The sequence below is a fragment of the Geotrypetes seraphini genome, chromosome 1 (genome assembly GCF_902459505.1).
Source record: "Geotrypetes seraphini chromosome 1, aGeoSer1.1, whole genome shotgun sequence".
In the NCBI taxonomy this organism is placed as follows: Eukaryota; Metazoa; Chordata; class Amphibia; order Gymnophiona; family Dermophiidae; genus Geotrypetes; species Geotrypetes seraphini.
In genome coordinates, this window is record NC_047084.1 from 390,238,026 (window position 1) to 390,264,032 (window position 26,007).

General features: G+C 43.7%; 1 protein-coding gene across 1 annotated transcript in view; it reads left to right on the plus strand.

Annotated features, from left to right (window-relative positions):
* The window catches only part of PAX5 (paired box 5), a 378,332-nt gene extending 352,538 nt beyond the window's left edge, over window positions 1-25,794 (plus strand). Inside the window, exon 6 of the mRNA XM_033917202.1 lies at window positions 25,494-25,794. Coding sequence (XP_033773093.1) covers window positions 25,494-25,678 — 185 coding nt within the window. The 3' untranslated portion in view covers window positions 25,679-25,794. The remainder of the gene's footprint in view (window positions 1-25,493) is intronic.
* Window positions 25,795-26,007: the final 213 nt, after the last annotated feature.

The window sequence follows — 26,007 nt, forward strand, 5'->3', positions numbered from 1 at the left end:
CCATGGCTTTGTTCACTTTGAGCCTTGATAATTCTTGGTAGCTACTGCTAATAGTAAATTCAAAATTCCTGAATGGGTCTTCTGAGCTCTCCCTTGTTTGCAGCTGTGGACCAGATCCCAGCGCCTCACAGGTAAAGATTGAGCAGAAGTATTTGTTTAGTAATTTGGCTTTATCAGAGTCCGATTCTGCATAGGTACCGTCGGGTTTCCTTAGGTGCACTATCCCGTCTGTATTCCTCTTTCTATCATTATCATACCTGAAAAAGGATTTATCCTCTTTTTTTAATATTCATAGCTAACTTTTCTTCCATCCGGAGTCTGGCGTTTCTGACCGCTGTTTTGACAGTTCTAGATTTCTCTAGATAGGCTTCTTGGACTTTTAGTCGTTGTGATTCAAATGCTCTTTTCTTCTGTTTTACGAGTTCCGAGATCTCTGCAGAGAACCACTGGGGTTTGTTATTTCTCCATCGTTTACTCACAGTTTTTATATAGAGATTGGTTGCTTCCTGTAGGGTAGATTTCAGAGCTGACCACATTACCTCCACATTATCTGTTGTGTCCTAGTTTTGCAGCGCCTCATAGACAAAATCTCCCATGCTCTCGAAGTTAGTGCCCTTAAAGTTAAGGAACTTTGTTGATGTGTTTGGTTCTTTTCCTGTGGTGAAACCACACCATGTTGTGGTCACCGGAGGCCAACGCATCACCTACCGAAACCTCTGTGACACTATCTCCATTGGTAGTGAGCTCCAGTACCATTTGTTTGAGTCATGCTCCCCGTATAGAGTGTAGTAGCCTTCTGCTGCTGCTGGTTGTATCTGAAAGTTTGTTCCAGTTTACATCTGGCATGTTGAAGTCCCCTAACAGTACAGTGTCTCCACACAGAGTGATGGTCTCAATGTCTTCGATTAATTCTTTGTCTATGTCGTCCTGTTGTTTAGGAGGTCTGTATACAATGACTAGATACAGGTATTTGCCACTTCCCCTGGCAAGGTTCAACCAGAGGGACTTCCCTGTATACTTGACACCTGTGATTCTGGTAACTTTGATTTCCTCCTTGATATATAATGCTACCCCTCCTCCGTTTTTGCCTTCTCTGTCTCTGCGGAGTAAGTTATATCCTAGTATAGCCACATCCCATCCATGGGAATCCGAGAACCAGGTTTCAGATATTGCCACCACATCTAGGTTGGCGCTCCTCATTTCCATCTCTAATTCCAGAATTTTATTGCCTAAACTGCGGGCATTAATGTACATAGCCTTCCATACTTTGTGTTTGCCTGGTCTGTGTGGAGATTTTCCCATTTGATTTAGTGAGTCCCTTATTTCCCTGTTTGAGTTATTTTGTCCCTTTTGAGTTAGTTTATCCCCTGCAGTACTGTCTGCAACGAAAGTACTTACTTCAGACTCAATAATGGAGTGGTTACTTACCATGCTGGGATGGTTACTTACCACACCAAGATGAGAGTGGGTACCCTCCCCCAACTCACCTAGTTTAAAGCCCTTTGGAGCAGGCGAGCCAGTCATCTACCAAAGACATTCTTCCCTCTTCTGGTCAGGTGGAGCCCGTCTGGTCCCTGTAGTCCTTGAAGTGCTCTCCATGGTCCAGGAAACCGAAGTTCATCTCTCTGCACCATCCGTGTAGCCACTCGTTTGTCTTTTGGATACGATCTTCCCTGGCTCTACCCTTGCCTCTCACTGGAAGGATGGAAGAGAAGACCACCTGCGCTCCCATCTGCTTCAGCTTCTCACCCAGGGCTCCAAAGTCTTTGGGTATCTTCTCCGGGGTGTTCCTGGTGGTGTCGTTCATCCCGACGTGGTCTTGGGGCTTGATCAGTCTTCCTAAGCTGGTGGTCACATCCTGGATCCTGGCTCCTGGCAGACAACAAACCTCTCTTGATTGTAGATCCGGTCTACACATTGGTCCCTCGGTGCCCCGCAGCAGGGAGTCCCCAATGACTACCACTCTGTGCTTCTTCGGGGGGAACTGATCCATTGCTCCCGGAGCCGGTGTCATCCGCTGGAAATCCTCCTGAAAGTCGTCTTGAAAGTTGCTGGCTGGTCCTTCCTGTGGAAGCTGAAACCTGTTCTTCATGGTGATCTGTGGGATTGATATGTAGCTGCTCTGTTTGCTTGAAGAAGAGGAAGGTCTTCTGTATTTGCTTGTAGAGGTAACCAGCTGCCAGGAGTCGACATATCTAGCCTCTTCTTGTACCCCAACCATTACTTCCAAAGCTGCAGGTCTGGTGGTCTGGGTGTCTCGAAAATGTTCTTGTCTCCTTGTGCCTGCTCAGAGACTTGGGACAGCTCCTGGAGGACATCATTGATGAAGGACTCATCTTCCCTGCTGCTTCTTAGACACTTCACCTCTTCCCTCAGGCTCATCAACTCTTGCAGGATGTCTCTGTCAGGCTGTTGCTGGTCGACCACTTCTGTCTGTACTGAGACTGAAGTCTTCTGCTGTGATATAACTTCAGTCTGCTGTGGTATAACTTTGGTCTGCACAGAGACCTCCGTCATCCATCGTGGGTCATCCTCTGTCTGCACAGAAGCTGTGGTCATCCTCTGGATCTCTTCAGTGACTGGAACGCCGGTCTTGATTGCAGTCTTGTTGCTTCTAGTTCTTCCTGCCATTTTTGAGCTTCTCACTTGCTGGGTGTTTTCCCTGGTCCGCCTGCTAGTTGGTTGGCTTTGTGTTCTCTTGGTTAGCTGGTAAGCCTTGTTGTCTGCTGGGTCCACCTACTTGCTAGGTGTTTGCTCTTGTCCATCTGCTAGTTGACTGTGTGAGTCTGCCTGATGTTTGCTAGGTGTTTGCTCTGTCACTTCCTTTTGCTTGTGTGTGCGTGTGTTTCCTCTGGGGGCCTACCCCTTCCTTATCTTGTGTAATGTAATGTAATGTAATTTATTTCTTATATACCGCTAAACTCCGTTAGGATTCTAAGCGGTTTACAGAAAAATAGACAATAGGGTGCATTAAAATTATAAGTAAATGTGTCCTCTGCTTAACTTCTATGCCTGTCGCCTCTTTTTGTTTGTGTGTGCGTGTATCCCCTCTTGGGCCTACCTCTTCTTTATCTTCAGGGCCTGTTGCCTCTTTGTCTTGCTTTAGCTTGTGTGTGTGCTCTCCTCCGTGCACGCTAATTCCTTACCTTGCTGTCTTTCCCTGGTGTCCTTGGATGTATCGGCTCGGCCCTTCTCAAGGCCGTTCGCAAAGATGCTCTTGCTAAGATGAGCGCCTTTGCCGCTCGCCGAACGGCTGCGCGCCATTGGCTCCCCCCCCCCTTTTAAGGGGGAGTTCGGGCGATGCTGCTGCTGATGCGGTGGAGGTGGGCGGAACTTCTTCTCACCGTTACCCCTAGCTCTCTGCTCCCTTGCCGGCTCCCTTCTTCTGCCTCCCTAGCTTCTCTCCTCTCTACTCCTGCTTCTCCCTGGCTCCTCTCCTCTTCTCTCCTGCCTTTGCCTCCGGCTCTCTGATCGAGCTGTGAGCCTCGTGCCGCGGTTCCCCTCCTTTTAAGGGGGAGTCCGGGCAATGCTGCTGCTGACGCGGTGGGGGTGGGCGGAGCTTCCTCTCGCCACTACCCCTAGCTCTCTGCTCCCTTGCCGGCTCCCTTCTTCTACCTCCCTTCCTTCTCCTCTCCTCTCTCCTCCTGCTTCTTACCGGCTCCTCTCCTCTCCTCTCCTGCCTCTGCCTTTGGCTCTCCGATCGAGCTGTGAGCCTCGCGCCATGGTTCCCCTCCTTTTAAGGGGGAGTACGGGCGATGCTGCTGCTGACGTGGTGGGGGTGGGTGGAGCTTCCTCTCGCCGCTACCTCTAGCTCTCTGCTCCCTTGCTGGCTCCCTTCTTCTGCCTTCCTTGCTTCTCCTCTCCTCTCTACGCCTGCTTCTCCCCGGCTTCTCTCCTCTCCTGCCTCTGCCTCCGGCTCTCCAATTGAGCTGTGAGCCTTGCGCCGCGGTTCCCACCCTTTTAAGGTGGAGTCCGGGCGATGCTGCATAATTTTGATGATTTTGTGTGTTTTGTGTTGGAACACGTTCCTGTTACCCCACGGAAGGGCAATGTGAAGAGACTCTTGTACCAGCATGAACAGCGCTGGATTTTCTTTTTGGACACTATATGGCCTAATGGCCTTAATCAGCAGGTGGAGAGGGTGGCATTTTTCGGATGAGTGGCAGTTTGAAGGATGAATGGCAGTTTTGTGGATGAATGGCAGCCAGGTTTTTGACTGCTGTGATAACGTCGTAACCCGGAAGTGCCACCGGAAGTTGGATCTTTGAGTTCTTTTTACCAATGGGCGTTTCTTGTGCCTGTGTGCACAGAAGAGGAGTGGAGTTTTCCAGCTGATATATTCCCTGAGGAAGCCTTTGAGAGGCGAAACAAGGCACTTGTTAGAGGATTGGGCATGGATTCTGGACTGTACATCTGACTGGAGCCGTGGCGTTTCCATCGATAGTCTGGCCAGACATTTTCTATCAACACAGCATGGCGTTTTAGACCATGTTCCAAAGCTAAGTAAAACTTTTTGATTTTGCTTTTCCTGTGCACAGTGATGGGCATATTACCCTTTTGATAATTACATTTCAGTGGTGGTAGAGCTTTTTTGCCAGTGATATTAAATTAAGCAGCTTAGAATCTTAAAACAGTATTGAGAGTTGTTCACTGCTGCGTTGGAAAATGTGAGACTTTTTCTCCACTTTGTTGTGAAATATTTATCGGGGATGGGTAACCCATCTCTGGCGAGTAATATTTTGGTGATTGATTTTTGGGATTTTTCTATTACTCTATAATTTTTTCTTGTGAGACTAACATCTTACCCTTCAAACTCAGTTTCATAAAAATGAGCCGACTACTGAAATGTTTTTGAGATCATGAGGAAGGTGACAACACATGCCCAGGCTTCATTACTAACAATCCTTGCTTTATCCAATGAGATTTCTATACTTTCCATATATGGCTATTCCTTGTACTAGTAATACTACTGCATAGTGTCAATGTAAGTCTCATTAGCACTAGATTATTTAAAAGCAAAATTTCTATTACCTCTGATTTAGTTGAACATAAGAACACAAGCAGTGCCTCTGCTGGGTCAGACCAGAGGTCCATCTTGTCCAGCAGTCCACTCACGCGGTGGCCCATCAGGTCCAGGACCTGCATATTAATCCTCTATCTATACCCTTCAATCCCCTTTTCCTTCAGGAAAACATCTAATCCTTTATTGAAGCCCAATACCGTACTCTGTCCTACCACGCCCTCTGGAAGCGCATTCCAGGTGTCCACCACCCTCTGGGTGAAGAAGAACTTCCTAGCATTGGTTTTGAATCTGTCTCCTCTTAATTTATCTGAATGCCATCTCATTCTTGTAGTCTTCGAAAGTTTGAAGAATCTGTCCCTCTCCACTTTCTCTATGCCCTTCATGATCTTGTCCCCTTTAAGCTCCGCTTTTCCAGGGAAAAGAGCCCCAGTTTCTCCAATCTTTCAGCATATAAAAGGTTTTCCATACCTTTTATCAATCTCGTCACTCTTTTCTGAACCCTCTCGAGTATCGCCATATCCTTCTTAAGGTATGGCGACCAGTACTGGACGCAGTACTCCAGATGTGGGCACACCATTGCCAGATACAATGGCAGGATAACTTCTTTCGTTCTGGCTGTAATACCTTTCTTGATAATACCTAGCATTCTGTTCGCCGTCTTAGAGGCCGCTGCGCACTGTGCCGATGGTTTCATTGTCTTGTCTACCATTACCCCCAAGTCCTTCTCTAGGCTACTTTCTCCCATTACCAGCCCTCCCATCGTGTAGTTGTACCTCGGATTTCTGTTTCCTACATGCAAGACTTTACATTTCTCTAAATTGAACTTCATCTGCCATCTCGTCGCCCACTCCCCTAGTGTGTTCATTGCACCATGTTGTCATGGATCCAAGTTCAATATGGTTATTGATCAGTTCTGTCCTCCAGGCTTACCCGTCAACATTGCTGATCAGAAAAACATTTAGGGCTCCTTTTACTAAGCCGCGCTAGCAGTTTAATGCACGCTAAACCGCCGAATGCGCTAGCCGCTACCACCTCCTCTTGAAAAGTCACACGCGTTAACCCCGCTAGCGTGGCTTAGTAAAAGGAGCCCTTAGCCACCATTGAAGAAGCAATGTTGAAGGGGCTTGAGTGCATAGTTTGACTTTAGCCAAGCAGTAGTGATATTCAGCTTTCGAAAATGAATTTAGCAGGATGAGTCTGTGTACTCCAGGGGGCTGTTCTAAAGTTAAGCAGATAAATTTAACAGGCTATATCCAGTGCTGTCTTATTTGTTGTGTGAGCCCCCCTGACTGGACAAAGTTATCCAAATAAATTTAACACTTTCTGGCATGATGAATATTGTCTCTATGTTTTTTTGTTCTTTTTACAAAGGGCATGCTTTGAGGATTACAGATTATATACAGATAGTCCCCGGGTTAAGTTTTTAAAGCTGTTCTTAAATCGGATTTGTACATAACTCAGAACGTTTAGATTTTAAGATTTTTGCTGCTTACCTCTGCTCCCAGCTGCCAAAAGGGCCAACTGTCCCTAACAGTGTTCCCTCTAAATTACAGCATGCACAGCACAACCACATACTGTTCTTAATGTGGCCTCGTACATTCCTGAATTCATGCATCTGTATAATTTCCCTAGCTGTATGCATGCAAATAAACTACCCCTCCCCCTTTTACAAAGCCACACTATTGGCTGCCATGTGACAAATATTCCGACGTCCATTAAATCCTTATGGGGTTGGAGCAACTACTGCGGCAGCATCCGCTACTGCAACTTTGTAAAAGGAGTCCCGAATTAAACATTTAAAGGGTATAAGCTAGTTTCTGTAACCATATTAAATACTGAGTTCAATACCAATTATTATACAAAATTCTTCAATAGCCTAAACTCAAATAACTTGTACTTAAACTAAACTACTTATACTTAAACTCTACTCTTAATTTGCTGTATACTCCCTGTATTTAAACTACTGCACAGTCTTGTATGTCCAAACATTTAAACCTATTGTATATCTTATATGTCTAATTACACTCCATTGTGTATGTTCACTTGTAGACCGTTCTGAGCTACTGGGAGGACGGGATAAAAATCTAAATAAATAAAAATAAATACATGTATCTAAAACATTTTGTACAGACAAGAAACTCTATTGTTCCAAGGAGATCTGTAGATATATTCTCCGGCTTTAGCCAGAGCAGTTGACTGCTTGCCTATTTACAACATTGTGCTTTTTCAATTAGGAATGCTAGATATTGAGCTAGACAAACATTTTCAGGTCATTGCAATTCTGTAGATGAGAAATGTGAACTTGTGGCATTTGATACCTATAGGTCTCTGCAGTGATGTGTATAAGGGTACAAAGGTATATACAGGTACACTGTATCTTTAAACCTTCTATTCCAAATCAAGTGATATGTAATAGACCTATTGCTCAGTGTAGCCAACCATAACTTATGAAATTAAAATTCTGGTAGCTAGCTGCAAGGCTAGGGAGCCCCTGTCTTCTGTCTGTGGAGATGCTGGCTTTGAATTTCAGGTCACACTAATGTTTTCCTCAATTTTGCTTTGAAGACAAAACATTGAACAGAGAAAGTCAAATATATAGTCCATGATGTAAAGTAACTTGAATAATACAAAACATTTTAAGAATTCCACATCTGAATAGTTTGAAAGATCAAAGAAATAAACACTTTTCTTTTGTATTTCAGTGCAGTCTACTGTACTGAATTAATTTCATTAGAAGCTGCAACAGAGGTTTCGTGACACTAGCTGTTTTGCTGCTGGTTTCTCTGGTCTGCCTTTCTATCTCATAGATGCCACCATTCCAAAATGATACAGCAGGCTGGAATAGGTGCTATAGTAAATTTTAAATAAACAAGAGCAATGTATATTATCCCTCTCTCGACACAATGCTCAATATTAGGGGTGCTCAGCACCCACTGACACTAACTCAGCTGGTTCCTATGCTCTCTTTCACTACATCAATGGGATTCTAGGAACAGAGAGAATTATGGAGCCTATGTACTTAAACTCACCATAAAAAGTTAACATGTATATTGTGACAACTTTTGTGTCATCGGTGTTGTCAGGAGGAGTATGGTGAGACTTTTTCCTGTTAGAGCCCATGCTTGTGCAGAGCAGGTTTAAAAGTACACAGCTAGGGATTAAGAACATAAGAAGTTGCCTCTGCTGAGTCAGACCAGAGGTCCATCCTGCCCAGCGGTTCGCAAGCAGTGTCTCGAGTGTCTCTGGAGTGAACATAATTGGGCACAATGTAAAATTAACCCTTCTTAACAGAGTAAAAGGGGAAATAGAGCTCTGTTTGGGGATAAACTACAGGTACCAGAATACACTGGGGGGGGGGGGGAAGGGGGGCGCTGAATGAACAAGAGTTTCCCAGCTAGTGGTAATTAACAGCGAACAGGCAGAAAAGAGCTGTTTAAATGATTACCCTGGAGTGCAGAGAGAGAGGAAGCCCTGAGAGAAACCCATGTTGTAGGGCAGGGGTGCCCAATACGTCGATCGCGATCGACAGGTCGCTCACTCAGGCGAACCCAGTCGATCGCAGAGCGGGTTCCCTTTTCCCCTTCTCTTTTTTCCCCTCCTGACTGGCCCGCCTCTTGAAGAACGCCAGCCAATCAGAGTGCTGGCAGGACGGGGTGAAAATCGGTGGCGTACCAATGGGGGGGGCTGTCCGCCCCGGGTGCACAGCCGGTCAGGTCCGGGTCCTCCTGCCCTTCCTATCCCCCAGTCCGCACTCGGGGCTTGTGCCTGCCTGGTCCTGTGCCGCTGCCCAAATGGTGCTGTTGGTTCTCGTGAGACTCGCAGGAGTTGACAAGCATCACAGAATTCTGCCCCAAAGGATATAAACTTGAAGTAGTATGTCGAGAAAACAGAAGAGGAGGAGGTCTAGCAATCATAACAAAAAACAATCTCAACATCGACGTACTAACCAAGCACTCCACCCCTTATCTTGATCTGCTAGCCTGCCAAATATCTGACAAATCACTCAATGGAAACCTGAACTGTCTTATATGCTACATTACACCAGGTAAATGGAACACTTCAAAACAAGAACTTGAAGAATTCATCTTCCAGAACTCACTCTCCTCCACACATAACTTGATCCTCGGAGACTTAAATCTCCACTTAGAAGATCAATCATCCAAACAAACAACAGATATACTCTCATACCTCAACACTTTATCCTATCAAATTCTCAACCCAGAACCCACACACGAAAAAGGTCACCAACTCGATATAGCAGCTTATTCATCTCCAAATCAAAACACACAAAACATCTACATCTCAAACGGGTCCTGGCACCCTACTCTATGGTCAGACCATTTCAAATATTCATTCACCATCAATTGGGCTCAAAATAACAACAAACCCATCCCAAAGAAAACACTCATCAAATTCAGACCGAAAATCGAACCTCACACATTCTGGAACACAGTCGACCCCGAAATCGACCCCAATAACCCCAAAGAATTCATAAACAGTTGGCGGACCCTCAGTGAATCTACACTAAACGAACTAGCTCCAATAAAAAACAAAAACAAAATAGACAGACCATCTAATAAATGGTTCGACGACGAACTTCTACAACTAAAAAGAAAATGCAGACAATTAGAAAGGACATGGAAAAAACAAAAACACAATCACATCAAAGATGAATGGAAAATCCTAACCAAACAATACAATACCAAACTGAAGGAAAAACGAAAAAACTACTACTCCAAACTCATCAGCACCGAAAAACCAGACACAAGAATACTTTTTGACATCTTAAGAAATCTCACTGATACCAAACCATTTCTCGCCACCCAAGGAAACCAAACTCCCACAGCCACCCAATTAGCGGATCACTTCAAACACAAAATCATCACAACCAGATCCACATTCAACAATTCAAGAATCAACATAGAAGAAATACTAATCAATCCCAAAACAGATGAAGCAATCCCAGCAGACAGGATATGGACAAACTTCCCAAAGATACAATGGTCAGACTTGAACAGGCTTTACAAAAAATACAGCAAATCCTCATGTGACTTGAACAACTGTCCCTCATACTTACTAGCAACAGCTTCCACCAAATTTAAAGCTAGCCTCACACTATGGCTTCAAACAACACTAAGTGAAGGTCATTTCCCACCGGAATTAGGAGAAATCATAATTACACCTATCCTAAAAGATCCCAAAGGTCCTATAGATAATCCTGCAAACTATAGACCAATCGCTTCAATCCCACTATACATTAAAATAACAGAAGGCCTTGTCGCACAACACCTCTCCAACTACCTTGAAGACCATCACATACTACATCCATCACAATCTGGATTCAGATCCAACCATAGCACAGAAACTCTACTGATATCACTATTAGACATTGCCCGACAACACCTCAGCAAAGGAAACAAGCTGCTTCTCATTCAACTCGATCTTTCTGCGGCATTCGACCTAGTTGACCATCACACACTACTCCAGAATATTAGACGCAATAGGAATCTCAGGTAATGTTCACAAATGGTTCCAAAGCTTCCTCAAAACACGAACATACAAAGTCAAATCAAAAGAGCACATATCCGACCCATGGTCAAACCCATGTGGAGTACCACAAGGATCACCATTGTCACCCATATTATTTAACCTCTTCATAGCATCTCTAGGCATAACCCTAGACGCCCTAAACACAGTATCATTCAGCTACGCAGATGATATAACTATCCTCCTCCCCTTTAATATTCAAGACCCCTTATCCACAAACCACCTGAAAATGATAATGGAAACGGTAGAAAAATGGATGTCAAGTCATAAACTAAAACTGAACTCGGAAAAAACTAAATTCCTACTACTGGAAAGGGAAAAAAAACCATCTCTCACAGAACTAGAAGTAAATACAATCAAGTACCCAATGCAAAGCACACTCAAGATCCTGGGAATCCTACTAGACAGAAACTGCACAATGCAGTCTCAAATCCACAAAATCATCCAAAGAGCATTCTTCACAATACGTAACCTAAGAAAAATAAGAAAATTCTTCAACAAAGATCAATATAAGATATTAGTACAATCCCTAGTACTGAGTATTGTAGATTACTGTAACAGCCTATACCTATCATGCCCAAACTACATGATAAAACAATTACAGACAGTTCAGAACACAGCCCTCAGAATCATCTACTCACTAGGCAAATATGACCACATCACCAAAGCATACCTAGACTCACACTGGCTACCAATAAAAGCAAGACCCCAGTTCAAATTCTACTGTCTACTATACAAAGTAATACATGGAACAGCCCCCAGCTACCTAAACAACAGACTACACCGTAACCTCTCACACAGATTAAGGAGAACTCAGAGCCTATTCACTCACCCCCCTCTCAAAGGAACACGACGAAAGAAACTATATGACAGCCTTTTAGCGACACAGGCAGCAAAGATCGATACTACCATCACCAATCTACTGACCAAATCAATAGACATTAAAGTATTCCGAAAAGAAATCAAAACTCATCTCTTCAAAAAACACTTCCCATCATCATAACATCACAAAAGTATAAGAAAATGCTCTCATGACTACCCTAACACCACCACCAGCAACACCTCGAATCCGGACAGTATTATATCTTTTCGTCTAAACAACAGAATCCGGACAATATTATCTCTATTCGTCTAAACAACCTATCACTATCTACTATCTGCTTCCAATTTATCCTGGAAAAGTCCAGAATAACAATTGTAACTTAACGCATTCTTGATTACATGTACTGCAATGATACTGGAAATGTCCAGTCTTCTAACTTGTAATCCGCTTAGAACCGCAAGGCACAAGCGGAATAGAAATCACTAATGTAATGTAATGTAATGTAATTTGAGCAGCGGTGCGGGACCAGGCATATGCGCTCTGGACTCGCGTCTGGATTTCACTTCCAGCGCAGAAGGGGGAGCCAGCCGATCTGACACCATTCGGGCAGCACAAGAGCAGGCAGGCGCGCTCAGGGCTCACACCTGCCTATTACCGCCGCGGCAGATGGGGACTTGGGTGGCTGTCATGCAGGGAAGGCTGCCGATGCAGCGCTGGACCGCCAGGATTGCATCAAGGTACCAGGGGGTGAGGGGATGTTTAAAATATCAGGATAGCCATCTAGGGAGGGAGGGAGGGATTTTAAAAGGTACTGAGGGTGGGGAGATGTTTAAAATACCAGGTTAGCCATCTAGGGAGGGAAGGAGGGATTTAAAAAAGTACAGGGGGTATGATTAAAAAAGGTACTGTGGGTACGTAGGGAGATGATTTAAGGTACTGGGGGCATGGGGGATGGTTTTGGGTACGAGAGGGGTATGGGGCCTGCCTGTCACTAGGCCTGACTGCCTGCCCTGTGCCCTGTCCCTGCCTAGCGGCAGTGGTTTGGGGGAGGGCAGGGAGACAGAAGGAAAGAAGGGAAACAGAAAAAAGAAAGGGGGCATGAAGAGAGAAAAAAAAGAAAGGGAGGCAGGGAGAAAGAAAGGGAAGGGAGAGAGGAAGAAAAAGTTGGGGGAGGGAATGAGGTCTGGAGGAGCGGAAGCATACAGGCTGAAAGAAGGGAAGAAAGATTGGATGCACAGTCAGAAGAAGAAAGTGCAACCAGAGACTCATGAACACCAGACAACAAGGTAGGAAAAATTATTTTATTTTAAATTTAGTGATCAAAATGTGTCTGAATTTATATCTGCTGTCTATATTTTGCACTATGGCCCCCTATTACTAAACCGCAATAGCGTTTTTTAGCGCAGGGAGTCTATGGGTGTTGAGAGCAGCGCTGGGCATTCAGTGCAGCTCCCTGCGCTAAAAACTGCTATTGTGGTTTAGTAAAAAGGGTGTGTGGGGGGGTATATTTGTCTATTTTTGTATGGTTGTTACTGAGGTGACAGTGCATAGAGTCATCTGCCTTGACCTCTTTGAAAAAACCCCGGAATAGGAATGATAATTAACATTTTCTCAACGTACAGTGTGCTTTGTGGTTTTTTAAAAATTTTTTATTGTTGGTAGATCATTTTGACTTGGTCATTTTAAAAGTACCTCACAAGCCCAAAAAGTGTGGGCACCCCTGGTGTAGGGTTACCAGACATCCAGATTTACCTGAACATCTGGATGGCTTTTCAAAACCCGGCCATTTGTCTGCATTTTGAAAAGCTGTTGAGACTGGAGCCAAGCCTGGAGTGCATCTGTGCATGTGCAAATGTGCTCTAGACTCAGCCCAAAGAGACAAGGTTTGCATGGTGCTGGGGTTGGGGGAAAGAATGGGGTGAGGCCTTGACAGTTTGAATGAAATAAATGTCATCTATATTATTAGCCTGTTTACTATTATTCTTCAAAAGTTCAAGATTCAGACTAGAGAATGACATGGGGACAATTTTTTTCCCATCTTCGCAGGAACTCAATTTTCCTATCCCGTCCCTGCAAGTTTTGTCGCTGTCCCCGCCCCATTCCTGCAAGCTCTGCCTTAACCACACAAGCTTCGAACACTTATGATTTTAAAGTGTTTGAGGCTTGTGCAGATGAGGACGGAGCTTGCAGGAATGGGGCAGGGACAGGAAAAGAATTTGCAGGGACAGGATAGGAAAATGTGTTCCCTTGGGGATGGGAAAAATTTGTCCCTGTGTCATTCTCTAATTTAGACTCCTGAAGCAGGCCGTTATAGTCGAAATACATATGTGTCGAGTCTTAATTGATGCACTAAAGAAATTGAGCACTACAGGTCACCTTTGCTGTTTTTTCTTGTCTTTCCATTTTGGGGGGAAAGGTAGTATCTCCTGTTCTACTACAGTAATACAAGCTACCTTGAGTTTAAAAGTTCACTGCTGCTGGATTGACTCCTGTTTGATGAGGCATCTGTGAAACCCTGGTTAGATTTATATAAAGAAATCTGGATGAAAAGGTACCAAGAACTGGGAGTCACAGCGGGCACTGTGTTTTTCCATGTCCCAAAAACCTAGGCGTTAGCCTAGGTTGCCACAATATGCTAAAAATTGTTACATATAAACCTCCCCTGACCCAAATCGAATAAAGGGGAGAGACAGTCCTGACAAGTGCACCTAACAAATTATTTGTGTGGATGGGGAGTCCTCAGTCCCACAGCACACAATGGGGAAATACAGCCCCTAATGCATAGCTGTCACAATCATACACCTAACAGGGTATTACGTGTGAAACATCATAAGAACATAAGAACATAAAAATTGCCTCTGCCAGGTCAGACCAGGGATCCATCGTGTCTGGCAGTCCGCTCCCGCGGCGGCCCCCCCAGGTCCATGACCTGTAAGTGTCCCCTACCTAACCTAAATGTCCATACCCTGTTCGCTTAATGTCCTGTAAGGTAAACCTCTATCTGTACCCTGTTATCCCCTTCGCTTCCAGGAAGTCATCCAGTCCCTTTTTGAACCCCAGAATTGTACTCTGTCTTATCACCTCTTCGGGAAGCGCGTTCCAGGTGTCTACCACTCGTTGAGTGAAGAAGAACTTCCTTGCATTCGTTATGAATCTGTCTCCTCTCAGTTTTTCTGAATGATCTCTTGTTTTTGTTGTCCCCACTAGTCTAAAGAATCTCTCCACCTTCTCTATGCCTTTCATGATTTTATAAGTCTCTATCATGTCCCCTCTCAGTCTCCGCTTTTCCAGGGTAAAGAGCCCCAGCTTGTCCAACCGTTCGGCATATGAAAGGTTCTCCATGCCCTTTATCATCCTCGTTGCTCTCCTCTGGACCCTCTCGAGTATTGCCATGTCCTTCTTGAGGTATGGCGACCAGTATTGGATGCAGTATTCCAGATGTGGGTGCACCATTGCTCGATACAGTGGCAGGATAACTTCCTTCGTTCTGGTAGTGATACCTTTTTTGATAATGCCCAACATTCTGTTCGCCTTCCTTGAAGCCACTGCACATTGCGCCGCCGGCTTCATTGTGTTATCCACCAATACCCCAAGATCTTTTTCTTGGTTGCCTTCCCCCAGTACCCTCCCTCTCATCGTATAGCTGTACATGGAGTTCCCCTTCCCTATGTGCAAGACCTTACATTTCTCCACATTGAAGCTCATCTGCCAACTTTTTGCCCACTCACTCAGTTTGTTCAGGTCGCTCTGCAGTTCTTTGCATTCTTCAACAGTTCTGATCCTGCTGGAGAGTTTTGTGTCATCCACGAACTTGATAACTTCGCACTTCGTCCCCGTTTCCAGATCATTAATAAATATATTGAACAGCAGCAACAACATCCTAGGATGTCCCCGTGTACAATTTTTGTGAAATAACTAGTGCACAAACCAATGTGTTAAAAGTGAAAATTAATAAATAAATAAAATAAATAAATAACTTGTCAGGCTGCTTCGCCCCTCACCCGAGGGTGCGACAGCAACCAAAAATCATCCAAGCCAAACAAAATCACTAACTGGACGTAAATAGTGAGTGTAGCTTCTCCAAAAGAGTCCGGAGTAAGACATATGTGTAGCCAGCATATATTAGATCCGTCCAACGGGGTTCCGTTTCGAGGGATTAAACCCCCTTCCTCAGGAACCAGCTCTTCTATCACTGCTCACTCTCCAGAAGTAGCAGCAAACATAGTTGGACAAAGTTGAAAATGGCGCTGACCAGAAGGAAACACCTCCGAAATTTAAACTGCAGAGTGTGGTGCATCTGATGTCAGACGTATGTGATAACACAGAGCGCTAAAAAGCACCGGGAAGTTTGAAACACTGGGCAGGATTGACAACCCGGAAACAGATAGGAGAAAAATTTTTTTTCTTCTTAAGGAGAATAAATGCAAAAGAAATAATTGAAAAGGAACGATAACAATGACAATGAATGTAGAGAAAAAAAAAATTAAATACTAATTAAATAGCACAATGCCACTCAATGAAATCATTGAGCCCCAATGGATGCATAGATTGGAGCTCAAAAATCAAGTATTGTTCCTTCCGCTGTAGAAAAATCAATTTATCACCATCAAAATTCTCAGGAACCTGTTCAATAATGCTCCAACACAAATCTGTAAATGCATGGTGGTACTGCACACGGTGGGGAACCATAGGAGAACTGGGTGTTAATCTTGCTCCTGTGTTCAATCAGCTGAGTTCGAATGGCCCTTTGAGTGCGCCTCACATAGATAAGATGACATGGGCAACAAATAACATAAATGACCCAAGAGAATTTACAATGAGTGATAGATCTAAGACCATACGTTTACTGAGTGCGCAACCTGTCCACCTTGGGAGGCCCTGCTGGGAGTAAAACCTCATAGCTTTCAGCTTCTCAGATGCACGCAAGCCCCAGTGGCATGACAAGCCCATGTTCTATGACTGGAGATGCTAAAAATTAAAGCTAGAATATACATGTCCAAAATGAGGCATGGTCTGGGTATATAGCTAAAATATAGCTGGTTTAGTAATATTGTCAGCATTTTACAATCAACCACACAAAATTAGGACCGTGTTTTATGCCACTGTGTTAGCCAGTTAAGGGTACAAAATTGGTACTTAACCAGCTAAGTGTTGACTCCGTCCCTGGAATGCACAGAAAGTGGCCAGTTTTAGCTTAGGCATTACCTGGGCATTTTCAGTGGCACTATTGAGTTAAGTGTTACTGAATATGCCTGGTTGGCCATGGACAAGCATGTTAACTGGAGGAGAACACAAAGAGGTGAGATCTGCAGAAACACAGAACAGACCAATGATATCAAGAAAACACCAATTTATTAGATAAACTAAACCTGACATGGCCACATTTTGCATTCAGGCTGCATCAGGGAAAAATTGCTAGAAAAGGAAAAAGAAATCATTCCCCCCCTTCTTTTGAGGCAAATCACTCTCACATTCACAAAAACAAGCAGGATAAAAAAATTTAAGGAAACTCCTCAAGGCCGGCTGGAGGGATGCACTGGGGAGAAGCCTAAGGCCCTGATTGACTCAGATGCCCAAGGCCCCTCCCATAGGGGTGAGGTATTGAGGCTTGGGGGTGTCGGTGGTTGGGGTGTTGGAGTTTCAGGGGGGCAGTGGCAGGATGGAGGTGGGGGGTGCATGTTAGGGGGGCCTCTGCCACAGCTGGCTTAGCTGATTGTGGCAGGGGTATTTTCCCCGATCAGCTGAGCTGGCAGGACTCTCTGAAGCCGTGGCTTCAGAGAATCTTGCTGGCTCAGCTGATTGGGGATTCCCTTGCCATGATCAGTTCAGCCAGCCGCGTCTACTTTTAACTTTTGAAATATAAACATAGAAACATAGAAATAGACGGCAGAGAAGGGCCATGGCCCATCCAGTCTGCCCACCCCAATGACCCTCCCCTACCTTTCTCTGTGAATAGATCCCACATGCCTATCCCATTTGGCCTTAAAATCAGGCACGCTGCTGGCCTCAATAACCTGAAGTGGAAGACTATTCTAGCGATCAACCACCCTTTCAGTGAAAAAGAATTTCCTGGTGTCCCCGTGCTGTTTCCCGCCCCTGATTTTCCACGGATGCCCCCTTGTTGCTTCGGGACCCTTGAAAAAGAAGATATCTTCTTCCACCTCGATGCGGCCCATGAGATACTTGAATGTCTCGATCATGTCACCTCTCTCTCTGCGTTCCTCGAGTGAGTACAGCTGCAACTTATCCAGCCGTTCCTCGTACGGGAGATCCTTGAGTCCCGAGACCATCCGGGTGGCCATTCTCTGGACTGATTCCAGTCTCAGCACATCCTTACGGTAATGCGGCCTCCAGAATTGCACACAGTATTCCAGGTGGGGCCTCACCATGGATCTATACAATGGCATAATGACTTCAGGCTTACAGCTGACGAAACTCCTGCGTATGCAACCTATGATTTGCCTTGCCTTGGATGAAGCTTGCTCCACTTGATTGGCAGTCTTCATGTTCTCACTGACGATTTCCCTTATGTCTTGTTCTGCTTCAGTTCTTGTTAGGATCTTGCCATTAAGGGTGTAAGTCTTGCATGGATTTTGACTGCCCAGGTGCATGACTTTGCATTTTTTGGCATTGAAGCTGAGTTGCCAGGACCTAGACCAGCGCTCCAGTAGGAGTAGGTCGTGCATCATGTTGTCGGACACTGAATTTATGTCTGTTGTGCTTTTGCCCACTACATTGCTTAGTTTGGCGTCATCGGCGAATAATGTTATTTTACCTCGCAGCCCTTCTGCCAAGTCTCTTATAAAGATGTTGAATAGGATCGGGCCCAGGACCGAGCCCTGCGGCACTCCACTGATTACCTCCATCATTTCAGAGGGGGTGCCATTCACCACTACCCTTTGAAGCCTACCTCCAAGCCAGTTCCCAACCCATTTCGTCAATGTGTCGCCCAATCCTATAGAATTCATCTTGCTCAGCAACCTGCGGTGTGGTACGCTATCAAATGCTTTACTGAAGTCCAGGTATACGATGTCCAGGGACTCCCCAACATCCAGCTTCTTCATCACCCATTCAAAGAAGCTGATCAGGTTGGATTGGCAGGATCTCCCCTTAGTAAATCCATGTTGATGTGGATCCCGTAGATTCTCCTCGTTCAGGTCAGTATTTTGCTAATATACATTTCAGGCATCTGCCATGGCTCTAGGGAGATTCGTAGGCCGCTTAAACTCACCCAAGGCCACTTTGGGGTGAAGCCACACCAATGCCCAGCCTTGGGTGAGCTTAGGTGTCCCTACCTGTCTTCCTAGACCCTTGACAAATGCCTACCGTGTAGGCGTCCTGCCTCGGGGAGGTTTTTTCTAAAAATGTGTGTCCCAATTGGCTGCCAGACATTGGTAGGATACCTACCTCCATCTACAATCAGGATGCCCATTTATAGAATAAGTTCAAAGTGTTCATGAACTAGAAAAACTGAAAGTAGACAAAGCTATGGGGACAGATGAGATACATCTAAGGACATTGAAAGAGCTCATAAAGGTTCTGGTAGGCTCCATGGGATAGTAGAAGAGCAGATGTGGTCCATCTCCACAAAAATGTTGACAGAGCAGTGAGAAACTACAGACCAGTAAGCCTGTCTTCGGTGGTAGGAAAAGTTATGGAGGCATTGCTGAAGGAAAGGGTAGTATAATACCTAGAATCTAATAACTTATAAGATCCAAGGCAAAGGAAAATTGTGTCAAACAAATCTGATTGATTTCTTTGAATGAGTGACCAGAGAACTGGATTGAGGGCATGCACTAGCTGTGGTCTTTTGGTACTTCAGCAAAGTCTTTGACATGGTTCCTCATAGGAGGTTTGTGAACATATTGAACAGGATGAAGTTAAAATCCAACCTGATGAACTGGATTAGAAACTGGTTGATTAACAAATGTCAGAGGATAGTAGGGCATAGAATTAATTCAGAGTGAAGAAAGATGAGTAGTGGAGTGCCCCAAGGATCAGCATTGGGGCCAATTCTATTCAGCGTATTTGTGAGTGACATTGTTGAAGGGTTAGAAGGGAAAGCTTATATTTTTGTGGCTGACACAAAGATTTACAACAGAGTGGACACCCTGGAGGGAGTGGACAGTATGAGAAGTGATCTAAAAGATTAGAAGAATGGTTTAATATTTGGCAGTTATTTAATGCACATGGGATATAGAAACTGAAAAGAGTTGTATTTACTTGGGGGTGAGAGGCTGATAAGTACAGACCAGGAGAGGGACCTTAGGGTGATAGTGTCAGAGGATTTTAAGGCAGTGAATAATGTAACAAACCAGTGACTTTGGTCAGAAGAATGCTAGGCTGCATAGAAAGAGCCTCATCCAGTAGAAGAAAGGAGGTGTTAATGCCTTTGTACAAGTAATTTGGAGTATTATGTTCAATTTTGGAGGCCATATCTTGCTATTTACATCAAAAGACTTGAGGCAGTTCAGAGGAGGTGACAAAACGATATGAGATTTGGGCTAAAAGACATATTAAAAGAGACTTGAAGACTTCAACATGTATATCCTAGAGGAAAGGAAGGATAGGAGGATATGATACAGATGTTTAAATACTTGAAAGGTATTAATATGCAAGCTAATATTTCTCATTGATGGGGAATCAGTAGACTAGAGATCATGAGTTGAGGATGTAGGGTGGCAGATTTAAGAAAAATGTTAGGAAAAACTTTTTCACAGAAAGGGTGATGGATATCTGGAATGCCCTCCTGCTAGAAACTGTGAGGACAAAAATGGTGACAGAATCCAAGAATTCATAGGATAAACACAGAGGAACACTATGGGGCACAACAAGACATCATAAACTGGCATTTGGATATTTTACTAGTCAAAATGTTCAAGTTGGCGTTTTCAAAACTGACTTTCCAGACGTCTTTCTGGTTGTTTCATCAAATCTTAAGGGGGCAGGTTAGAGATGTGTTTTGATCTTAGGACTTGGACATTCAGCAGGGATAATCAAACTTTTAACAAAACATCCAGGGTATCATTTAGATGTTTGGAGCTAGACCTGTTTTAAAAATGAATAAGGGTCAAAAAGTTGCCCAAACTGACCAGATGACCACTGGAAAGATTAAGGCATGACCCTCCCTTATTCTTCCAATGGTCAATGACCCCCTCCCACCACCCAAAGATGTGAACCCCCCCCCCCCAGTATATTCTAGCCTGTATTACAATGGGGTGCTGAAAAGTTCTCAGCCCAATCAACCAACTTCCTAAATTCTGAGCATTATTTTGCCACTTTAGCTGAAAAGAGTGTTATTTCATTAAGTGTCAATATGCAGAAACAAAATTCTATGATTTTGACATTGTTTCAGATCATTGATTGAACCATACCCGCATCATTCTCTTCTTGGTTGGGCTGATAACTATTCAGCACCCCCTCTTACAGCTTCATATGGCCACACAGACAGCTGAGCCCAGCAGAGCAGAGTAGAGGGACACTCTAGGGTACTACAGTGAATGTCATATTTAAAAGTCCCAGGTACACGTCACTATAACCTGCTTATATTGTATAATGAGCCCTCCAAAACCCACCAAAAACCTACTGTGCCTACAAAAAGATGTCACCTGAAGGTAGTGGCGTAGCAAGAGTGAGAGGCACCTGGGGCAGTGGTGCCCCTCCACCACCCTCTTCTCTGCCCAGGTCCTTCCGCATCCCCTCCATGCCATGTGTGCCCACCCCTTACCTACCCCATACCTCTTTTAACTTCCTCAGCATGAACATCATCTCCAACTCGCTGCCCGGGTCGGCATTGGTTCTCCCTCTGATGTCACTTCCTAGATGTGACAGAAGTGACCCAGAAGTGACATCAAAAGGAGAGTTGACACTGATGTCGGCAGTAGGTTGGAGTTGCTGCTCACACCAGCGAAGCAATAGAGGTACAATGGGGGGGAGTAAAGGCACAGTCATGACAGGAGGAGGAGTGGGAAGGAGTGGGGGGCGAAGAGGAGGAGGGATGCCGGCGCCTTCACCAAGATGATACCTGGGGCTGACCGCCCTACCTGCAGCCTGTCACTCTTACTATGCCACTGCTTGAAGGTATAAGGATTTTGGAGGGCTCACCATAGAATGTAAGCAGGTTATAATGACGTGTACCTGGAACATTTAAATGTGATATTCACTGCAGTACACCTTAGAGTGACCCTCTGCTCTGCTCAGATGTCTTTGTGGCTAGTTTGCTAAGAATGCTGGCTGCTTGAACTTCTGAAAAGCTTGTTTTTGTGTGGGTTTTTTTATGTTGACTTCTTTAAATTTCAGAATGGCCCAAAAAAGTTAGACGTACTAAGAATCAAAATGTCTACATAAGTCATTAAAAAAAAAAAAAGATAGATGTCTTGCTGTTTTGAGAATGGACATTTTTGCTACTGGATTTCTGGAAGTCTTTCCCAAAATGTCCAAACTCAGACTTAGATGTCGTATCAAAAATGCCTCTCCACATATACAGTACTCCCCCAATATTCCTGGGGGTTCCGTTCCAGGAACCCCCGCGAATGTTGAAAAACTGCGAATACGGTTTTTAGCGGGGGAGACAGGAGAGGGCAGCCGGAGAGACAGGAGAGAGCAGCCGGAGCGCCAGCGAGTGAAGGAAATCACTCGCGGTATGCTCCGACCACCTCTTCCTGTACTAAAGTCGGGCCTCACCAATCAGGAGCTGCGTGTCAAAGGCCCAACTTTAGTGCAGGAAGAGGCGGTTGGAGCATACTGCAAGTGATTTCCTTCATTCGCCGGTGCTCTGACTGCCCTCTCCTGCCCGGTCATTCGCTGTCGGAAAATATCGCGAATGACCGGGACCGCGAATTGCTGACCACGAATGACCGGGGGAGCACTGTATAGTAAAAGGATGGAATCCAATTAAAGAAAATCTAAATGACCTCATAACTGGAATGAGTTTTGACAATAGCTTCAGAAGTTTGAATGTAAGACCAGTGTCGGGCAGACTTCTTTGGCCTGGGCCCATATATGATCAAAAAGATCACGATGAAGGCATGAGTGGGCTTCAATGACAACTCAAATGGTGTGGAAGTAGGACCAGTGCTGAGCAGATTTCTATACTGTGCTCAAAATTGGCAGGGAGGGACATAGATTAAGTATTTAATCATGAGGAAGTGGAACCTGTGCAGAGTTCCAAATTCAACTCTGGCACTTTGTTGGGCAGACTGGATGGACTGTGCAGTCTTTATCCGCTGACATTTACTATATTACTACGGTGCTCAGTTTCAAAAGAGAAAACAGTCCCAAAAGTGACACAAAGTTTCAAGTTTTTATTTTATTTGATATATTGCATCATAGGGAATGCCAAGAGTTTACAACAATGAGCAGTTTACAACAATAAAATCAAGAATCAGAAAGTGCCAGATGGATGTTTTTCTTGCCAAAACATCTAAAATCCAATTTTCAAAAACACAGAATTGGGATGTTTTCACTTAGGGCTCCTTTTACAAAGGTGTGTTAATGTAATGTAATGTAATTTATTTCTTATATACCGCTACATCCGTTAGGTTCTAAGTGGTTTAAAGAAAATATACATTAAGATTAGAAATAAGAAAGGTACTTGGAAAATTCCCTTACTGTCCCCAAGGCTCACAATCTAACTAAAGTACCTGGAGGGTAATAGAGAAATGAAAAGTAGAGTTAGAGGAAAAATAAAAATAAAATAAACATTTTAACAAGACAGCATTGATCTAAATACTTTGGAAGGTAGAAGAGAGGAGAGAAAGGAATAGAAGCAGAAGGGGGAGCCGTTGAACAGTAGAATTCTGGAGAAATTTAAATGATAGAAATAGAACAAAACAAAGACAAAAGGCAAAACAATAGATAAGATTAAAGATAAATCATAAGCTGGAAAGAAAAATAAAATAAAGCTTTGTCTTCAATCCACGGTTTCAGCGTCAGTGATGAAGTGGAGCAAGTAAGTTTAGGAGGAGCGATTGACGTTTCCAGAAAGGCCTTAACGCGTGGAATAGTGCGCGCTAAATTGCTGCACGCGCTAGACCTTAATGCCAGCATTGAACTGGCGTTAGTTCTAGAAGCATAGCACGGGTTTAGCGCTCGCTAAAGTCCTGCTTGTGCTAAAAACGCTAGCGCACCTCAATAAAAGGAGCCCTTAGTTCATTGAAATGGCAAGAGGGAGTGTTGGAAGTGCTTTATCTAGACCTGTTTCAGTCACAATCGAATGGTATTTAGTCTCTAAAGTAAATTAGAACCAAAACAACTTGGAACATCGTGGAACATTCGCAAGCTTTGGACTCCTCTGGCTGAAACACAACTCGTGTCGAGTCACATTGTGATATCGAATAAAGTGTTCCTATTCGATTCCATTGGTTGTCATCTCCTGCACCGTGCTTTTGTGTGCTCATTTTGTGAGGAGGATGTTTTGTCTTCTGTTTCTATCCCTCCCTAAAATTTGAAGGAAACATATGCACAGAAACAGTCACTAATAATAGCTAAACGAAATACATAATCCAAAATTGAACATGCACCCCTTTTACAAAACAGCAGTATGGTTTTTAGCGCCGGCCACAGCGATAACAGTTCCGATGGTCATAGAATTCCTATAAGCGTTGGAGCTATTACCACCTCAGCCAGCACTATAACCTACACTACTGTTTTGTAAAAGGAGGGGGGGGACAAACAATTTTTTTTATTTGGACAGCTAATTTACTTTATGTGCATTATGTTTCGATATATGACCATAAACCATAAACATTATAGGAATGTATTTCATCTTAACTTTTCATTTTTTAGTTTCAATTTGTGGCACACTCTTGCTATGGTGTCACGAATGATTATTCCTTTTTATAAGCTCACTTGTTCAAGTTATGTTTGATTTTATATATCTTATATATTTGCTTTGCATTTCTATAATATCCTTTTAAATTATGTCTGATTTCATTATTCATTTACCATCCGTGAAAAAAAATAATTGTATGTGTTAATTTTTGGATTATGTACTTTGTTCCGTTTTGGATTATGTATTTGGCTTAGCTATTATTAGTGACTGTTTCTGTGCACATTGACATATGTTCCTTTCAAATTTTATTCATATTTATTATGTTCACATATAATTGTTATATTTTAATTTTGTGGAGGAGAGTGTGGCATTGTGGTTAGAGCTACAGCCTCAGGACTCTGAGGTTGTGAGTTCAAATCTGGGCACTGCTCCCTGTGACCCTGGGCAAGTTGTTTAATCCTCCATTGCCCCTGGTGCATTCAATATATTGTGAGCCCATCAGGACAGATAGGGAAAATGCTTGAAGTACCTGTATAAAAATCACTGAGTGTGGCTGTAAAACTACAAAAAGGCGGTATACAAGTCCCAATCCCTTTCCCTTATTTATGTTTTTAATGTTTCTTATTTTTAGTGTCCTCCGAGGAAGGCATTTTCATATACCAAAACTAGGATCTTTGTTTGGACGTGTTTTCACACAATAAAATTAGAGTTGTTGGTTTGGACATCATGCTTGCCTTTCTTTCTGGTTTGTTCTCCTTATTGAGGCAAATCATCTCTGTTCTCTGGTAAATCTTGACATGCAAGTTGGGCAACCTTTATAGAATCCGGGAGAATATGGGTTTTCCCACTCAACCCCTTCCTTGAACAAGAAATGAGCAAATAGAATGCTGCGGTTGATAGTAAAATTTCCCTTGTCTATTTCGTTTTGAAAATCATGAATTACTTAGAGCAATCAAAGCATTCTCTGTATTAAATCTTAATTGGAGAGGACCTATATTATTTGAGCTATTTGAAAGATCTTGGAGCAAAGGGGATGTTAGAAATGAGTCTGGATCAGAACAGTTCTGAAAATGACAAAGTTGTCTTTTTCAAAATGGGGCGAATCATAGCCTGTTTCACAGAGCTTAACAGGTTCCATTCTGAGTGAGCCAAGCCAAGCGAACAGACCTAAGAGTCTTCCCCTCAGACTTTTATTCTAATACAAAACGATTTCATTCCACTGAGCAACCTATCTAATCTGCAGAGCTGAAGTCAGAGAAATTAGGTGGTATTGCTGTCCTACTGTAGCTATTTGAATGATAATTCTTTTGTCTTGTCTTCTTGGAAAGGTATTCAGGAATCTCCAGTATCAAATGGGCATTCACTCCCCAGCAGAGATTTCCTCAGGAAACAGATGCGGGGAGACCTTTTCACTCAGCAGCAGTTGGAAGTATTGGATCGAGTCTTCGAGAGGCAGCATTACTCAGACATCTTCACAACTACTGAACCCATCAAACCCGAGCAGGTACTATAGCATTCATCCATGTTTCAGACTCCGGCTTTTTAGCTGCATGCATGCTTTGCAGATGCTCAGGTTGGGAACTATCTAGCATTCGGCATGAGGTTCTTCAGAGAAGTGGACAGGTTACATAGGAACTTACTAGGTATATACTATATTGAGGACAATATGTTGTCATTTGTGCATTCTTTCCTGAACTTTCAAAGAATCAATCGCATTAGTGTATGATAAGAACCTGATGTGTGTCAAACAGGAGGTATTATGCTTAATATTTAGCACACAAGGAGGTTTACTTTTGCTGTTTTAATAGAACTCTTAAAGCAGCTTCTAAAAAAAAAAAAAAA